Genomic DNA, 18,503 nt, shown 5'->3' with positions numbered 1-18,503 from the left:
AAAAAAATGGAGGACAGTGAAACGGAAGATAAAGCGCGTTCCTAATATAGCTAAAAATGAAAACCTGAGATCACAGTCCTCTCATCTCTCTCTGTACAAACTTAAAAACAATGCAGCAAATCACAGTTTTTCATACCTTTCCTATCCGAGAATAGCTCGAAAAACAACGAGCACAAACAGGAGGAGGAGAGAGGACTGGGTCACTTGCACGAGCTCCAGTTAGCTTTGCGCATACGCGACTCAAAACGAGGCCAAGTGAGTAACTTTAATCAAAAGGCAAGTTATGTTCAACAAAAAGGTGTCTCACAAAGTGAAGGTCTCGTTCCACGTGGGGTTGAGGGAGCATTTGATGGTCTTTGTCTTCTGCTTGCTCTCACTCTTGGGATCGGGAATCAGCTTGAGCTTGACGTAGGGGTCTGACAGGCCGTTGGGATCCATGGGCACCAGGTGCTTAGCCTCTGTGTGTGTGTGTGTGTGTGTGTGTGTGTGTGTGTGTGTGTGTGTCAGTGTCAGAGAGAGAGTGTGAGAGAACACTTTGATGGGTGTTGCTTATGCTTGAGGTCCATTCTGGTTTCAGGGATGGATATAATGATATTAAAAAGCTCTTTGCATCTTTTTTTTCCTCTCCCCTTTTGTAAGGTTGACACACCGTATTTAGGACCACTTGACATGATTTTTCTTTTCAGACAATTAAAATTTTGTGTAGTGGTGTACAAATTGAAAGTAATGTATTTTTTTTTTTTGTTTGTTTGTTTTAAAGTATACCAAATGTAAATTCTGTACAATGAGTGTGCCAATCCCCTTTTCTTTGTAAAGCCAGACTCTTAACAAGTGCCAATGTTGTGGAAAAAATTCAGAGGACCTGTGGATTTCGTGGTCCAGTTTTTAAAGCAAACACTAAGTGTGTGATTAATTAGCAAAAAGGACAGTTTTATTCTATATTTAAGATTAATGATGAACTGCTGTTTTTAAAAATAAGTGTCATTTTAACTGCATGCGTTTTGTCAGGTTGGGGGAGGGAGTGGGGGGTGAGATACTCTATTCATGCAACGCCCTCGAGAAAAGGGTCCTAATGGTTATTGATTTACAGTATTTTAGCCATATTTCTCTATTTGTATGTTTCATTTCAACCACTGTTGCCTGAACCTCATTCATACATGATGATTTTTACATAGCCTTCTCCTTTAAATGTTTTAAATTGGAATAAAATATGTTCCTATACTCTCTTCTTGCATCCCTGTACTTTTATTCTCAAGTTTTGTTTTGTTTTTTTTGTTTTGTTTTTTAAATAGTGACTTGAAGATTCCACCATTTAAGGTCTTGTAATTTCTGAATGCATTTTATCCACATGGATTGGAAAATGATTTGTTGTATAAATACTGCTGCCCTTTGGAAAGCAGCGACCTCTCTCTGCAGTCTTGAGGTAGGATACTGTTTAGTGAAAATGGATATTAACAAACAAGTGCTCAAGTGACTGGGTAACAAATCATTTTGACTCTTGAAGGTAATCGCACACTACTTTTCACAAAACTATTTTGATAACGCAGCGCACATATTAATTTTTTTACTTTTAGCGCCTTTTAAATCTGAGATTAAGACGTCCTAAAATGGGTTTTGAAGTATGGAAATCCCAACTTGTGAAATGCATATAAATATATACATTCAGTATGTGGTTCAGCCTCATTTACCGTGAGTTACCCCAAATTGATGCAGTGGATATGATCAGCGTGTGCCACTGCGGAGGTGTTGCTGAACCAAAGTTAGATTTTTCTTATCCTCCTCTCTGTGGGGTTTGAGTCAGGTGTGTGAGCTGGCCAATCAAGTACAGTAACAAGATGGTCAGCAAACCATTTGGTGGTGGTTTTAGCACTGCAGGCAGGTGCTGTGTCCTGCAAAAAAGGAATTTAGCATCACCATAAAGTGCTCTAAAATATTGTCATACGCTGTGTTGACTTTGGACTTGGTAAAACGCAGCAAGCGCCAACACAAGCAGATGGCATGACACCTCAAATCATCAGACTGGAAAACGTTCACTGGACTTCAGACGCCCGGATTCTGAGCCTCGCCTTTATTTTCCAAGAGAAAATGTGCTAACTGAACAGTTCTTGTTGTCTTTAGCCCAGGTGAGATGCTGTATAGACGCTGTCACTGGCTCAGGCGTGGTTTGATATTAGGAAAGTACATGAACGAGGTGCTTGATGCTTATTTTATTTCTAAGGAGCCAGACTTTATTGTAATTTTTAAAGTGGTCTCGAACAGTTTCTACAGCTGATCTAAGGGTTTTTCAAATTTTTTCTTTAGGCATCGGATGCTTTTTCAGTCTTGTCCCTGACCATTTTCAGAGGAATATTATTTTTTGTTTTGTTATGCCACTTAACACTGACCTATGAATCATTCAAGCATACAAAAGGCCCCTAACTGAAGACACAGTTGTCTACACATAACAGACAACTTGGCAAATAATCAGTTTTAAAGTGTATCTTTGAGCACTTTGTTGCCACCAGTCTTATGCAAAAACAAACTGTTTGAATTTTAAGATGACAGTTTGACAGCTATAAGTGTTTTGCCCTAAAAGGTGATTCAAAGAAAGCCAAAGAGGCTTCACACTGTTGAAGAACAAAGGTGGTCAAACTACAGACTGAATTTCAACCTTCCAGACTATTTTTGCCTCACATACGGTATTTCCATGCATGTTTCCACTTCGGTGCAGTCATTTATTGAATTGTCCCATTTTTCCTAACAAAACAAAGCAACGAGGGGTGATTCAGAACTTTTGCATCTTACCGTAGAGTTAAGGAATTTTCATAACTTCACTCTTAAAAGTATAAAACACACTCGCTGTGGTTCTATTAAGTTCTATGCCCATAACTGTGAATTTAAAGGTAAATAACAGTCATTTGCTCCCAGTAGAGTAGAGAGTTCACATAATAGATTTCTTCAGTTCAGCTCTCTACAACAGGGATGTCCATTTTACATCGTTTACTTTGATATTAAGTGGGCCGAACCAGTGAAACTTCTGTTTCTGTCAGTGCAAAGCAGTTTAACTACACGTTTAATCCCTGAGATATCTTAATTTAAGAAAAAGAAGTGCAATTTAAGCACTTAAAATTCTCAGCTTTTCTAACTCTGTCAAGTATGACTGCTTGATGTATGAATTGTAAGTGTGGACCTACTTTTAAAAGTTTCTGTAGTAGTTAAAAAAAAAAAAAAATTTCAGTTACGTTATTGTCTGTACTTTGGTGTAGTGTGAGTGGACATAGGGCAGTTCTGTAAGTCTAAATTTGATTCCCTCATTCAAATGTTTCAAAGCCATTGATGGGCTGGATTAGTGGTTCTCGGACGGATTCTGATGTTTGTCTAACAACTAAAACCTATTTTTTAAATATTATATTTTTAATGTAATAATTGCTCGTTATTCTTGGCGATAAACTATGGCACACAAACCTCCAGTGGTGAGTGGGGAGAGCCTGTGTGTGCTGACCTGTCCGCATGAGGCGCTGCTTGCTCAGACTTGGGCCTGCTGCTGTAGATCCGCGGGGTGTAGAGCTGCTCTCCGCGCATCTATCCGTGGTGTTTCTGTGTGGGGCGTTCAGCCCAGCAGCGTCGCCTTTGCCTACCCACCAGCTTCGGGAAGGGGCTGACTTTCTGTCTCCGCTGCCGATCCTCCCGCACTCCCTCCGTTCAAGAGGGGATAAACACTGAGAGTTAAAAGTCCAAGCCGGGCAGCGTTGCAGTTTCAGCGTTAGCGGCGATTTTAATTTATTTTTTATCCCCCCTCCCTCTCTCTCTCGCTCCCTCCACTCACGCGACTCAATTGTTGCCGTTGGACCAAACGGGATTGAACTTGAAACGAACCCGCAGACATTTTGTTGTTTCTGAGATTTCTTCTTCACTTTTTTCATCCCTGTGGCGGCTGCGGGGAGCGAGCCGCGAGCTGTGAGGGGGCCAACGGCACGAGGCGAAACACGGTCGGCGTTCACCTTCCGCTCCACTCGCGGGCTGCATCCAAACATTTACTGCACGCACGGCGTTATTAATTTACCTGCGCTGAGCTCGCGACGCTGCCGCTCGTGCGTTAAAGCGGAAAGCTTACGACGGCGATGAATCATTTTGACTGACAGCTTTTGAAGAATTAGCTAGCTTTAGCCAGCACTGATGGTGCTTTCCTGCTCACGCTAAAGCAGTAAATACGGGGTCGGGACAACCCAGATAGGACACCGACTCTTTTGCCTCTCTAACGGCCGCAAAGTGCATCACTTATAATCGGCTTAATTTTATATTTATTTATTTTGTTTAAAAGAGGTGGTGGGGTGGGGGGAGTCCCCTAGCTACTGTTAGCTAGTCATCCTGCTAACGCTGGACAGCTCCTGTGTACGGCTGGGCTAGCTTTGGACAAAAGAAAGAGCAACGCAAGGGGAAATATAAACATCGTGTTTGGGAAGGAGAGCAACAAACAAGGAACTGACATGATGTTTCCACAATCAAGGCACTCAGTAAGTGGCTTTTCATTTCAGCACTGTTGTCTGCTACGTGTTTACGCATGCAGGTTGAGTCGGGGAGAGAGGAGATTACGCATGTGACTTGTTTCTTGGCTGCAATTAAACAGAGTTGCGTTTTTTTTTCAGTAAGAAGAAGCAGCGTTTGTGGGGCAGTAGCACAGTGTTGGTTTCTAACTGGCACCGTTTAGTTCTGTAGAGGACGTGTGGACTCGACATGGCAGTATTTGTAATATTTGCATTGAAAAGCTGTTAAACTTTTTTTTTCTCCCAGGTGATTGCACTGAAAATCATCCAAATCAAACACCTCAGTTGAATGCTGTCACGTTTCATAACCACACGCTGCTTTCACTCCCTTGTGCCGTTTAGTTTCATTCTCCAAAATGCCAAAAAGCAGGCATTTAGGCAAATTGAGCTGTGCACTGTTACATGCAGGTGGGTGATTTTTTTTTCCTATTTTATTTATTTATTTATTTATTTATTTATTTTTATGAGTGGAAAATGCACATCTCTGTTCTCCTAAATTCCAAGTTTCCATGGTAACAGATACTAGTCCAGGGCATGCATTCATCAGTGAGGAAGACTCTCAGCCCTTTGGTCAAACATTTATGTTTAGTGACTGGCAGAACTGTGTCACCTGTCACTGCATGGCTTTAGAGCCCTGATTCTATTAGCTAGAAAATTAAATTAAATAAGTATGTTTTTTCAATCTTTCTGGGCTTACATGTGACTTAAAATTACATTGGAAACCTTCTCTATTGTGTTATGAGAAACCTTTTGATGGCCTCCAGTTTTTGCCCTCTGCAAAGGTGAAAGTAACAGAGTGATAGATCCAGGTAAACACAACAAACAGCAAAAAGACTTTTGCTTTGCTGTTATGAATCATGCCCTCTGTTTTTCTCTGGCAACATTTTGTTGCCACCGCTAGTTCTCTTACTGTTGAAAGGGTAAGGGTTGTTTGCTGAAGCCGAAACCAGAATGTCTTCTGACACGAATGCTTTGCCCTTTGGCAGTCTGTGTGGCAGCCTGATTATGCTGCACTGTGCTGCTGCTGCCACTGATGTGAGTCTTCAGAAGTAGGATGGAAGGATTTGGGAACCTCTGGTTGCAGTCTGGCTTGTCAGATCGGTGAAACCCTTCATAAGCACAGAGTCCCAAGAAACCTCAGCTAAATTATGTTATTTTCAATGCCATCTGCAAATCCGAGAATACATAAGTCTCTGTTTATCCTTATGAATATCTCCTAAAGCAGAGAGTTTATCAGAGGTATGAAAGCAAGAGGGAAAAAAATTATTTGTCTACAACCATTTTATTAGCATAATAACCAAATCAGATACAATTACAGCCTCTTACATTTTGTTTGTCTTTGTGCTAATTAATATGCTTCAGTTACAAACAGACCTTTCACAGTTGTTGAGGTTTGTGTAGCTACAACGTGTAGTTACATATTTTGGAAAGTGCAGGTCCAGCATGGCGTATGGAGCTCTCTGAGTTCTACCCTGTAGATTAAACACAGTACTACAAATCAAACATTAGACAGGACACAAATCCGTTATTCTTTATGTGTATTTAAAACTGCTGAATTTCATGTGAGAGAAAGCAGATTTGAATTATTGCTTCACTAACAAACTGCAGTTCAAGGTGGCTCTCATGAGCTTGGGAGACCACTCCCCCTTTCCCTCGTAATCCATTCCCAACTTTAGAGCCAGTGTAATCTACATCAATACTTGCATCAAACAGAAAACCGATAGCTGCCAAGAGGCTCGATGGATTCAAATGCAGTGTAGCGCTACTCCTGTTCTGACAAGATGTTTTGGACTTCCTCTTCATAACGTGCACTGTCAAGCGGCAAGAATGGGTTGACATTAAAGTTCTGCCTGCATATGAGGATTTCCTCAGGTCACAGGGTGGCAGCGTACTTGACTGCTTGCTTTAAATGTGTTCACTGAACTGATCATGGTGATTTCATCTTTATCCTCACCCCGCAGTTCTAAATTAAATTCATCGAGCAGGCCGGTCAGATCTGTCAGGAACGCTAAGTCCAAAAGCTACTGGCAGTCCTCTAGTTTTGCATGTTTTCAAGCTTCAGAAAACCAACTCTTTTAGGTTGTGTAGCGTTCATACCTCTGAAAATTTCCTTAGTAAGAACAAATGGGCTTAGAATTTGACAACGTTTGCGTACAAGTACTTTTGTGCTGTCTGGTTACAATTTAGTTATTTCCTTACTGTGAAAAATTGCAAGTGTGTATGTGAGAGACACTGGGGAGTTTTTATTTGTCACTTTCACCATGAAGACAGTAACATGTTTACAGATAGAGATGAATACTTGAGTCTACCTTGATTAGAGGACAGAAGTGGATAGATATCAGGTACAGAAACAGGAAAAACTGTAAAGTCATAACATTTAGTAGCATTTAAAAAAAAATACTGAAAGTTAATGTTAAGTGTTTGTTCTGTGTAACAGTCAATTGAGTCTGTTAGGTTACCTAATTTTTGTAGTGGCTGTCTAAAAGAAAACAAGTACCACCTGTGCATAGTCCCAGCAGTGTTGCAACTTGAGTCTCCTGATAGAAAAGAACATTTAGTCATTATAGTTATTCATATAAACACTGGTGTACATTTTTGTGTAAGGTGTGTTGTGTAAACCACAACACTGTGGAGCTACTGCAATAACGCAGCTGCCAGCACCTTGTTTACTTAGTTGTTTACTTGCACTTACTGCAAGCATCAATAAAACATTGTTCGGTATTTTTTTTTTAGTATTGTCATTTACGCAGATTTTCTTGAAAAATTGTGATGTCATTTTGAGGCTATATCGCCCACTCCTAATTGTGCATGACTATCTCTGGAAGAGAAAGTTATTATTGTAGCTTTTGTCTTTGTCTTTGCCAGAGTGCTGGTTACCACAACACTGTGTATATCCTCCCAGATACTCCTAACATTTGAGTGAATAACAACCTCTGCATTTTGTTTGTTTCCAGTGGATCTCTGTGGATCCTAAAGAAAACCTTTTGTCAGAGAGTACAGTAAAGGTACTTATGTCAGACAGTTGTTTTTATTGTATTATTAATATTAAAACCTGCACCCCACATTGGGTAATTACTGGGACGAGATGCCATCTTCGGTCTTCTCTCGTCTCTGGTTGAAGTTATAAACCAGTCACCTCCTGATGGAGTGAGTCCTCAGTCACCCTTTCCAAGGTGAGAGCAGCTGGGCCACTCCACTCCTGCCTGTCTACTTATCTAGGAGGTTATTTTTCTAATCCAATTGAGTGCTTTTACGCTTTATTGGAGTATTAAGACCAAACTCACAGGATTAGACGTGGGGTTTGGGAATTTAACGTCTTTTCACCGGAGCTGCAGCTGGTTCAGTCTTAACCGACTACAGTCGGTCACGCCTAACCTTTCACATACACACCGCCCTCCACTGTGAATTTTCACATAAATAAACTGTACAAACACACACATTCCCTGTTCAGATCCTCTCTTCAGTCGCTGCTGTTGTCATAAAGGTTCAGGGATGGGAAGTATATGTGACACCCATATAGATATGAGTGTCACCGATAAGGACCTGGCGGATGAGAGAAGTGGCGCCGCGATATAGCAAACTGATGGGTCTCGCAAACAAATTTAGTTACGTACATATTCAACAATCCTCTCATGCCAGATTTTCAGGGGAAGCTTTTATTGGTTGGGATGGTTATTAAAATATTTAGGTATTTTTTTAAAGCTGTTGACTTTACTGAGACACTTGAGGCACATTTCCTCAATGCAAAGTGTATCTAAAAGGCATATTTGCAGAGGCCGGTAGGCTTTTAGCTGTTTCATAATTGTACACAAGTGACAGATTTTCCCATCTCTGTACTTTTTGCTGTTTGGATAGTTGCTTCTTTCCACAGATATCTGAACCCATGGACCATATCAGCTAAGTCGATAACATTACAATTTTAGCAAACATTTAAGTGCAATTTATTTGCTTCATTGTATTTTCAGTCCACTCTACCTTTGTTGAGGCTACAGATTTAAATATACTGATTCAAAATTTTTTTTATAGGTTTCATATACACTGAAGCAAACGCTATCATATTGTCTGACGCTGGGAATACAACGGGCAGCTGGGTCTTGGAAGCAGTTCCATACTTGGCATGGCTTTAGATCAAACTGGGAGCATTTCAGAAGCAGTGTTCAGTCTGTATAAGGTCTTTTAATTTGAAAATTGATTAGATTCTCTTTGCTATTCCTGTGGCTTGATTTCCTGCCCTCCTCAAGTGTTCTGTGCAGCTTGACTGCTTCGGTTAAAAGCAGCACAGAGTGGAGAACTGCTGCAGGAACGCTTCTGAAATATCTGCTGGAATTACAAGTTGTTTTAGGTGAGAATAAAAAATGTGACCTCAATGACAAAGAAGAGGCTATCTTCAGCTGCTCTGTTATTCACACGGGGTCCTCACAGTGGGTAGCTCGGCATGTTTGATTTGGCAGAGTTTTTACGCTGGATGCCCTTCCTGATGCAATCCAATAAGGACTTGTGTCTCCTCCGGGATCCACTCGGGACACGATCAGTTGGCGAATATGTAAACACTGAACTTGACCTTGACCTTAAGCACAGTTTGGGTGAACACCCATTAGTTGATCAGTAATATTTTAGGAAGAATAGAGATTCTTGTGAATTTTGGTTAGTGCATCCCTTGCTGTGAGCTTATTGGTCATTTTACCGTTTAAGCTATTCATACATGATTTTTGTTAAGTGAGTAGGCCAGTTCATTGCATGCTGCTTGGTTATTACATTTGTTTGCCATACTATGAAGCACTTTGAAAACAGCCACAGCAGATAGAACGTGCTGTTGAAAAAGTGAGTAATTACATTGAAAATGATAAAAGTCCAAAAACAACAAAAGTAAGAACAACTATATTACAATAAAAACAAATAAGATCACTGTTTCTGTATAAATTGGCATTGCTAGCCAGATGACTGGTGAGCTAGTGTAACAGTAATCGAGCCAAGACTATAATAAATGCATTTATTACTGTCTAAATTCTGCCTATGGAGGAAAGGTTTCACCATTGCCAATTACCTTTAATGAAAGAAGCTAGATTTCACTAGTGCACCAATTTAACTGGCCATCTAAGCGATGATGTCACCAAATACTTACAAAAACAGGAGATAGAGTTGACTATCATCAGCATACCAGTGAAAGGAGGTTCCAATTTTTTTTGAATGAATTGAGCCCTGTGGAACTCCGCATTGCAGGGATCAGAATCAGTGAGACAGAAAATAGTTGGAAAATGGACCTAAAGAAGTGCTACAAGATGCTGTAAACAACTTATTAGGATATCATAGTCAACTCTATCAAAAGCAGCGGTTAGATCAAGCAGAAGAAGAATTACATAGTCACCAGAATCTGTACTAGGAAGGGTTTTAAATACGGATTGAAAAAACTCCCAGATATCATGCTTTTCCAAAAAAGGTCAGTTGAAACCCATATGGAAAAGATATATATAAATCTTATAAAGTTTGTATCTGTCTTGTGTGAAACTTGTATGAAAAGCATATAAGAGTGAAAACAGATATAAGATCCCTTGAAAAATTATATAATGAAACTTGTATGTTTTGGATACTTACTAAAACAATGTATGAAAGTAATGAGTAAGTGGCCACTTTCATGAGTAAATCATGTAAGCCTTATGTGATTACTCATGAAAGTGGCCACTTTCATGAGTAATGAGTAATCACATATAAGTTTTTACTATTTCTTTTCCATATGGGAAATTGGTTGCTAGTAGAGCAGGGAGATATGCAAATTCCTTGCTGACAGTTTAACCAAAAGGCGTTTCCAATGGAAACTGGCCGACATATCCTCAGCACAACCATGTATAATATCCACAAAACTTAAAAAGAGCTTATACACACACAATACTGTAATATTATGTTGAAGCACAGTACATATCCCTCCGCGAGGCTCCTGCCTACGATAGCCGTAATGCTCCGACAATCCATCAAGCGGTGCGGCTTCGTAGCTTAGCAAAGTCGCACTAAAACATTTGACAGATTTTCGAGCGCCGTGTACGACATAAAATCGTTTTGAGGTCAGTAAACACAACCAGAATTCATACATAAGGCACACGGGATTATAAGGGGCACTGTCGATTTTCAGAAAAATCAAAGGATTGAATTGGGGTGTGTCGTATTTTCCAAAAAACACGGTAATAACGACGGCCCGCTAGCATGCTCTACCAAAAATAGTGCTTTGTTGTGTATCTGACGGACGAAAGCTAAACCAGTTCCACACCACTGAAGTTGCAGCATTTTTACAAACCAGTTCTGGTTCATCTGTTTCATTCAACGATCCACTTTCGCCCTTCTTATTCTGCGTCGCCGCCATGCTTTTTCCGCCATGTTTGTATGAAAACAGAGGCACTGTGCATGCGTGTTTTACCCATATTCTATCGCCATATTTCATTTTCTTGTCGTTGCCCAACATTATACCGGTATTACCGTGAATGGTATGATATAGCCCAGCCCTAGTTGCTAGTGGACATTTTAACCTCCAGTTGCCAAGGTAACCCTGTAATGTAATTGCCACCCACTCATATGTCAAAGAGCCCCGCAGATGCTGGTCTAAAATGTCCTTCAGTGAGTTATCTGATGTTCATATATCAGCTAAGGAATCAAATATTTTACACTTGTAGTTAAAAAAGAATTGGAGTAATCTCAGCGGACTGAAACATTTCTAAGGTTTTTAAACATCATCGCTTTGGTTTCTAAATTCCTTGGTTTATAGTGGAAAGTTGGAAATTTCAAATTGTACTGTAACTTTCACATAGTTTATTACAGTGTTAAAAAGAAGTAAATATACACAATTAACTTTCACATTGTGTTTGTGTTATTAGTTGGTGCTTTATGGCATCGGAATAATTGTTTTTCCGTAGAACTTTCGAGAAAGTTGAACTCCTCAGCTGGCAGTGATGGAGGAGGATATCCAGCCCAAAGAGCTGCAGCATGGCTCTGACTCTACTGTTAGAACCAGTGGGAGAGTTTGGTACAACCCAGCTGTGGACAATAACTTGTGCTGAGCGCTGAGCAGAGAATCCAGGTCTTGTTAAAACCACGCGGCTTAGCTGGCTTATCCAGTGCCTGTGCAAAATATTGCGGCTGTGGACGGAGCAGAGTTGACTGCTCCTGTTGTAAGACAGAGATGTTGTATTTAAGCTGATGCACTGCTGGCTCAGCGGTTGAATTGATATTTTTTGTTTGCGCTTCTTTTCATGTTGACACTAGTGATCTTTATTTGGCGCTGGAAGGGCGCCAGATTTTCTCCATGCAAGAAAAACCCTCATGTCTGAGTGTCAGAATCCTTTAATATATTGATACAGCCAGCAACGTTGCATATTCCATGTCTGAAAAGGGCTTTAGAAACAAAGAAGACTAAGGTTTCTGAGGTTTAACGGGGATTCACTTGTCATTTTATGTCAGTGGGCACGTTTTAATCCCCCGTTGCAGGTTACGGGCACACACATTGGTTTAAGAGGGAAAAGCCTCATTTGATCGTGGCACAGTGCCTGACCCAGTTGACAGCATTTGCCATATTGTTTGGGTGTTGATTAATCCTAATGCAGCTTCAACAAAGCTGGCAGTGGCGTGAAAGTGGAGCAACCGAGAGGCCTGGTGCCAAATCCAGAGAGTAGCGCAAGTAATATGGGAGGCAAAATCTCACAAGTCCCCTGAGCATGTGCTCGACTGTAGAGATGGCCACAGGTTGCACACACACACACACACACACACACACACACACTTGCACACACACACTTGCACACACACACACACACACACTTGCACACAGCATACACACTTCCACCTCCTCTTGTCTGTCTCCCTTTATCATGTGTTTCCTCCCAGATCTAATGTAGTGGTGGGAGGGTCAGGGGCAGAGGGTGCACAGGCATTATTAAGCCCACTTGAATTAACAGAACAGCCCCCAGCCTTTCCTCTAAAGCCTCCAGCTGGGGGGAGCTTAATCCCCATGGTCCCCTGTCTCGCCCATTAAACAAACTCCCCCGCCCCTGCTCCATTGCTCTGCTGCACACATACACACACACAGTAACGTGTGTCTGTGTGTGTGTATGAGAGAGAGCAACAAGCTTAACTATGTGTGTCCGATGATTGGCGAGGGGGGGGTACTGGACATTAGTGCGTGCACAGTAATATGCACAGAGGCGAGCATAAAAACGCACAAACATGCACGTTGGCTTTCTTTTCTGGTAATTATTGCTCTAGTACATGCATAGAAATAAAAGGATTTTTCCCTTTCAACGTCAATAAGAGCCCCCTCCCTCTCTCTCTCTCTCTCACTCACTCACACACACACACACACACACACACACACACACACACACACACACACACACACACACACATTCTTACCAGCCTCAAGGGTCTTATCTGCTTTTTGTATCTGGGGAAAAAATTGAATGTGGGGCTTGACACACGCAGGCCAGCAGATGTCTGGGTCATTGAGGTTAGGCCAGCTGATTAGCATGACAAACACAGCCCTGCATGTGCCCCCCACCCACCAACCCACCCAAACATCACCAACCTGCAGGAGGCCCCTCATTTAAGTGGCCGAGTAGAGGCCATGGGTCACAGGTGATGTTGATTTTGGTGAAAGGCCACGGTGGATGATTGTCAGAGTGCTTTGGGGTTTGGCTAAAATGGAAGGGTGTAGATTGGTACAGCCCTTCTCTTGTTGAGCATACACACATACTGACTTAGACTCAAGTAGGCAGAAAAGATGCGAGTACAGATTCAGACACTGACTTATACCTCCTGCTGGTGGCTGGCTTCCCAAACTCTGCAAATGCACATTGGACGACAGTGAGCTGAGTCTGTTCCTTTTTCTTCTTTGTTTCTAAACACAGAAAGCCCAGCTAAAAATGAGAAAACACTGCAGTGCCAGCAGTGCTCACCTATAGAGTAGATCAGATGTGGGAACATGCTATGTAGTCAAAACAATAGATGGATGTAGTCATTCATGTATTGTGCATATTGAAGCCTTGCCATGTTCTTTTTTTTGAGCAAGAAATTATTATATTTGGATTAGAGATTCACCAGTTGACTGTCCAGAGACAAGAATTGGTCTGTTTCCACTGCTCTCCGCTCATATGACCATTAAAGCGCTAGTCTGTGTTATGCCACAAAGCCGCACAGGCAAATAGTTGGACACACACTTAAAGCCACTTACTTTGTTGTTAGCTTGGAACTGAGTGAAGACTCAGACATTTCACTAAAGTAAACAGCAGAGAAAACCGCATAAATGTTCGTGACATCAAACCTAATGAGTCACTTAAACATGGACATTTTATAGAAATTAACAAAGAAAAAGTGGCTTAAACTAGAGCTATCCAGAACTCTGAGCCAGCCACAAACTAACAGCCTGAGTCCGAGCAAAGGATAAAAACAGTTATGAGAAAAATTATGGAGCCGAATGAATCCGAGAGAAAGGTTTAATGTCCTGTTATTTAGTGAAGTTATAAAGTATATGTGTTGTATAGGCTGTCAGTTTTAGTTCTTAGAAAGAATAAGAATAATTGGCAGATAGCAAATAATCAGAAATCATAATTTGCTGAGGAAATTGCAATCGGTGCTGCTCTAATTTGCACAAGAAGTAAAGTGCTTCAGACCTGTCATAGTTTCTGTATCTGCAAACCTGCTAGAGTGTGCTTGGGTGACATAAATTTTGTCCACATACTGTGTGTGCGAGGCTCCGTGCACACGTCTGCGTTCCTGTAAATTTTATATGATCACACAGACTGAGAAACTGCACTGCAGTGTATCAATTATACACATGGACCCTTCAGGCAGACTTCCAGCAGAATTCCCAGAAGTAGAACAAGAGTGACGATCGGTCCATGGTGTTTGAACTGCCGAGGGCGCAATGCAAAGACACATCTGATTAATCTAATTACAATTTCACTGACCAAAACTTCTTGGATGAACTTTACACAAGAAGCTATATTATTAGTTAGATAGCTGCATTAAAAATGCTCAAAAAGGCATCAACAGCACAAACAAAGTTAATAGATCAGTGGCTTCACTTAATTGATTTGTATTTGGGTTTGCCTTGATGATAGCATAGGGGTAACTGGGGTTCTGTGGTTCATGATTGCCATTTTAACCCCTTACCTTGCAGTTCCCCGCATGTATGCCTTCTTTGTGTTTGACTCCATAAATAAGTTGTCTTTTGCACATCATCAGTTTGACAAGTTACTAGAAAAATATGACCATGTTTTTGTGAAATGGGGTGAAGAAAAGGCAGATTAATGTAAACTTTAATTCACTACTGTTGGGAAAATATTAAAGTTGAGTGCATTAAGATAAATTGAGACTGAAAAAGATGACGTTATAAACAACATGGTAATGGACTAGCTTGCATATAGGGGCTTTTCTGGAGTTGCTGACCACTCTAAGCACTTTCAACTTCAACCCACATTTATACATTCACACATTGCTTCATTCTATACACTTAAAGCACTTTGTCTGCCTCTCATCACTGGCTATTTTAGAAGCACGAGTTAACCTAACATGGATTTAACCTGAGCACTCAGAGGAAACCCATGCATGCAAAGGGAGAACATGCGAAACCCCAGTCTGGATTAAAAGTCGAAATCTTCTTGCTGTGGAATGACAATGCTGAAAACGTCATCACTGTACAGTTTATAGTTTTTCATGTAATAATTGTTGACGGTTAGCGTTTTCTCATCATACAAATATCGATGCTATTTTAGGTTGCTGCTGCTTCAGTTGAGCAGACGCTGTAGTGTTCGGTGATTCAGATTCTTCACCCACATCACGATTTATGCTCTGAGTCAGTTTCAGTCTCTTTTGGCTTTTATCAATATTGTTTCCACTGCAGTTTAGCCAAAGCTAAAGCATACTGTACATTAGTTAGTTTGAACTTTTAAAAAAGTTATTGACGTTTCCATGCAGTTGGGTTTTTTTTTTTAAATGCGATAAAGGATTCATAAGTATGTCTGCAAAGAGGAATATTTTTTAAGTATATTATGTATAACAACAAACGCACAAGCACCTTGGAGTTTATGGCGCCCCAGAGAAGCATATGGCTTGAACAAAGTACTGAATCAAGAGGACTGAAAACGTGTCACTGCTCTATAAATGATGCACTTCCCTGCTGGGCCAATCAGTTACAAAACTCTCACCTTGTGGTGATTTTATAAATAAATAAATAAAGAGAAATTAACATGATTATCCACCGATTCTGAGGAAAGAAATAAACAACTAATGGCGTATTTTTAAGTTACAAGCAAGGCTAAACCTTTATGAGAGAGCTCGTAAATGCTTGTTATGTGCTGTATGTGTTACAGTTACTGTCATTAAAAAATAAAATAATTGTAATTTTAAAATGAAAATATATTTCATAATAATTATTTTCATTTTAGCTCCTCCCCTAAACTTCTTTAGTGGCGAGGAGTCAATTATCCATCTCTTATCTGTCTATTTGTCCATCTATCTGACTCCAATTCACAAGATTCAGTATTCCTCCTTGAAACTTGAACACACTGATCACAAAATGATGATAAATGTCTTTATCCAAAATGTGCTCAAGGTCATATTTGTCTTTTTTCGATCACTTTTCCATTTTACAGGAGTACTGGTCAGATTTTGTGAGCCTATTTAGCTTCTCGGTGTCTTTTCTTACTGTCACTCAGTCCAGTACAGGTAACCAATGAAAACAAAACTTTCTTTATGTATTTCACACATTGCAGTAACCTATGAATTGTGATGGATCACAAGCCAGATGAGGGACTGCGTCATTGACATTCTGGTTCTGTATGATTATAATACAGAAACTAAAGGATCCGCAGAAGCATGAGACTTGCCAGTTGAGTTGTCGGTGCATCACTTTGTCAGCTCGGGCTGCTTTGCTTTACACAAAGTACCACAGCAAATTTACCAGAAAGAATGTGACCATAAACAAAAACAGATGTCCTGTTGTTGGTTTCGCTCAAATCTGCGGGAGACACTGATGTGTGTGTTTCTGAGTGTGCATGCGTGTATTTCTGCTGCATTGCCTTCACGGATGAGGCCTGCATGTCAAGGTTACAAATTCACAAGTAATAGACGGCTTTGTTGACGTGGGATGTCCTTTTATTGTCTGTATACATTCTTCTCTTTTAGCATGTGTACAAATTGTGTGTGCGTGCGTGCGTGCGTTTCCACACAAAAAAATGTGGTAATGACTTTGTGCGTGTGTGTCTTTGCATGCATGTTCGCAAGTTCCTCTTAAAGTGCGTGTGTGGTTTTCTCGTGTGGGAGTTAATGTTGGGGGGATGTAGTGAGGAACTGCATCAGTATTCAGCAGTTGCTTCCTAGGAGGAGAGTGTGGGAGGTGGGAAGAAAGGAGGGTGGCGGTGGGTGGGGTAAACCTTCCCCAGAGCAGAACGGTGCGATGGGCTGGAACAAAGCGGCTCGACGGGAGGCGGCTTGATTGCCCCTGCCTGGCCACAGCCCGCAGATCTGCCAATGCGCAAAGGAGAATTAGCTGTTCTGTTTGTGTGCCTAACAGCGGTAAGGCCATGACTGAAACAATATGCTACCACATCCCCACCAACAGCCTTTTCATTCAAGAGCAGGGCAATGAGAACCTCCCTTGTTCAGTCTGTCCTGGTCCCATTACTATAAAAAACTAATTTGCATGCTGTTGGCGTAAACATGAAATCAAATAGAGCTCATCAGCATACACTTGAAATTACAATACTCTGATAGAAAACAATATGTGCCAAAGAACTTTGGAGTTCCCCCGGTGTTGCCCAAATGTCAGAGCTCCAGCTTTCTCCTTTCATTGTTAACTTGTTGCAAACTTATCTAATCTTCCCTTCTTCGTTCCTGTTTTTTTTCTCCTTCTTTGGCTGTTGTAAGTAATAACCTTGGTTTTTACAAGCAGGCATCAATCATCTACACAGCCGTACTGGGTGTAATCTTAAAGCCCCCCTTCTGCGAGTCTGGCTTTAATCTCAGCCATGGTTTCCAAACCCACAGTACTGTCGGCCTCACCACTTTCCCCACTTTTGACAAATTGCCCATTTCCCTTGGCTTTGCAATCTCTGCACTCTTTTCCTGTGGTGTGTGTGTGTGTGTTACACTATGCCTCCCCCACCTTATGTTAGGTCTTATTGTGTACAAGCCTGCGTGCGTGTGGGTATAGTGTACTATATTTTTGTACACAGGTGCATCTGTGTTTGCAGGGCAGTGTGCTATAACTGTCGTGTTTGTATGTGTTTGTACTGTGTACTTGGCTGGCCTTGCCAGGGGGGGTCAAGATAGTTCAGAATGGGGAGGGAAGGTAAGACATGCCAAGCCTATGTTTGCAAGGGCACTTCTCTCGAAGTGATAAAAGTAGAATAATCCCCTTTAAAGCGTCTTAACGAGGTCAAATCTGTTGGGCTGCAAGAGGGAGGTGTGTGTGTATGTGTGCTTGTGTGTTGTGGGGATAATGCTGCAGAAATGGGGGTAAGCCTCTGCTTGGTTTGTGAGAGATAATAATCAAAATCAAATTCCTGGCCGAAACAGGATTAGGCTCTCCCCGTGCTCTAAAGCCCCTGTCCAGAGCGGCTGAAGACACAATCCTATTCCTCAGCCTCTCCTCTTTGATACACATACACACACTTAGCCGCTAACATAGCGAGGCTTCCTTTTGGCCCAGACAGAGTTGGCTGGGGGTGAGCTTGGATGTGGGCCAGTTAGCCCTGTCCCTCTCTCAGATCACTGGGCTCATATGCTTTAGTCCAAACACTAATCCAGGATATTTAGATGGAATTGTTTGGTTGGAGCTATTCTTAGATGGAGGATGTGATCTTGTTTGCTGCTCGTGTATTAGCAAAAAGCTTAAGCCCTCAAAGGCTCTGTGAATCATGTCAGGATGGATTTTTGCTGAAACGTTTGCCCAAATAAACGCACACACCATGCGTTCGTTTCACCAGTACAAAGAGACGGGAT

At 41.3% G+C, this 18,503-nt stretch overlaps 1 protein-coding gene across 2 annotated transcripts in view; it reads left to right on the top strand.

Moving 5' to 3' along the window:
* Nucleotides 1-3,500: 3,500 nt before the first annotated feature.
* Nucleotides 3,501-18,503, top strand: part of tle5 (TLE family member 5, transcriptional modulator) — a 53,813-nt gene continuing 38,810 nt past the window's right edge. The window contains exon 1 of one of the 2 annotated variants that reach the window (XM_005920814.3): nt 3,501-4,493. In XM_005920814.3, the coding sequence (XP_005920876.1) occupies nt 4,467-4,493 (27 nt within the window). In that variant the 5' untranslated portion in view covers nt 3,501-4,466. The remainder of the gene's footprint in view (nt 4,494-18,503) is intronic. The other variant, XM_005920813.3, reaches the window with a different exon arrangement.

This window comes from Haplochromis burtoni, unplaced genomic scaffold (assembly GCF_018398535.1).
Source record: "Haplochromis burtoni strain Fernald_Lab_line unplaced genomic scaffold, NCSU_Asbu1 Contig_42, whole genome shotgun sequence".
NCBI lineage: Eukaryota > Metazoa > Chordata > Actinopteri > Cichliformes > Cichlidae > Haplochromis > Haplochromis burtoni.
The sequence above is the reverse complement of the archived record's forward strand: the minus strand, read 5'-3'. Positions and strand labels throughout refer to the sequence as shown.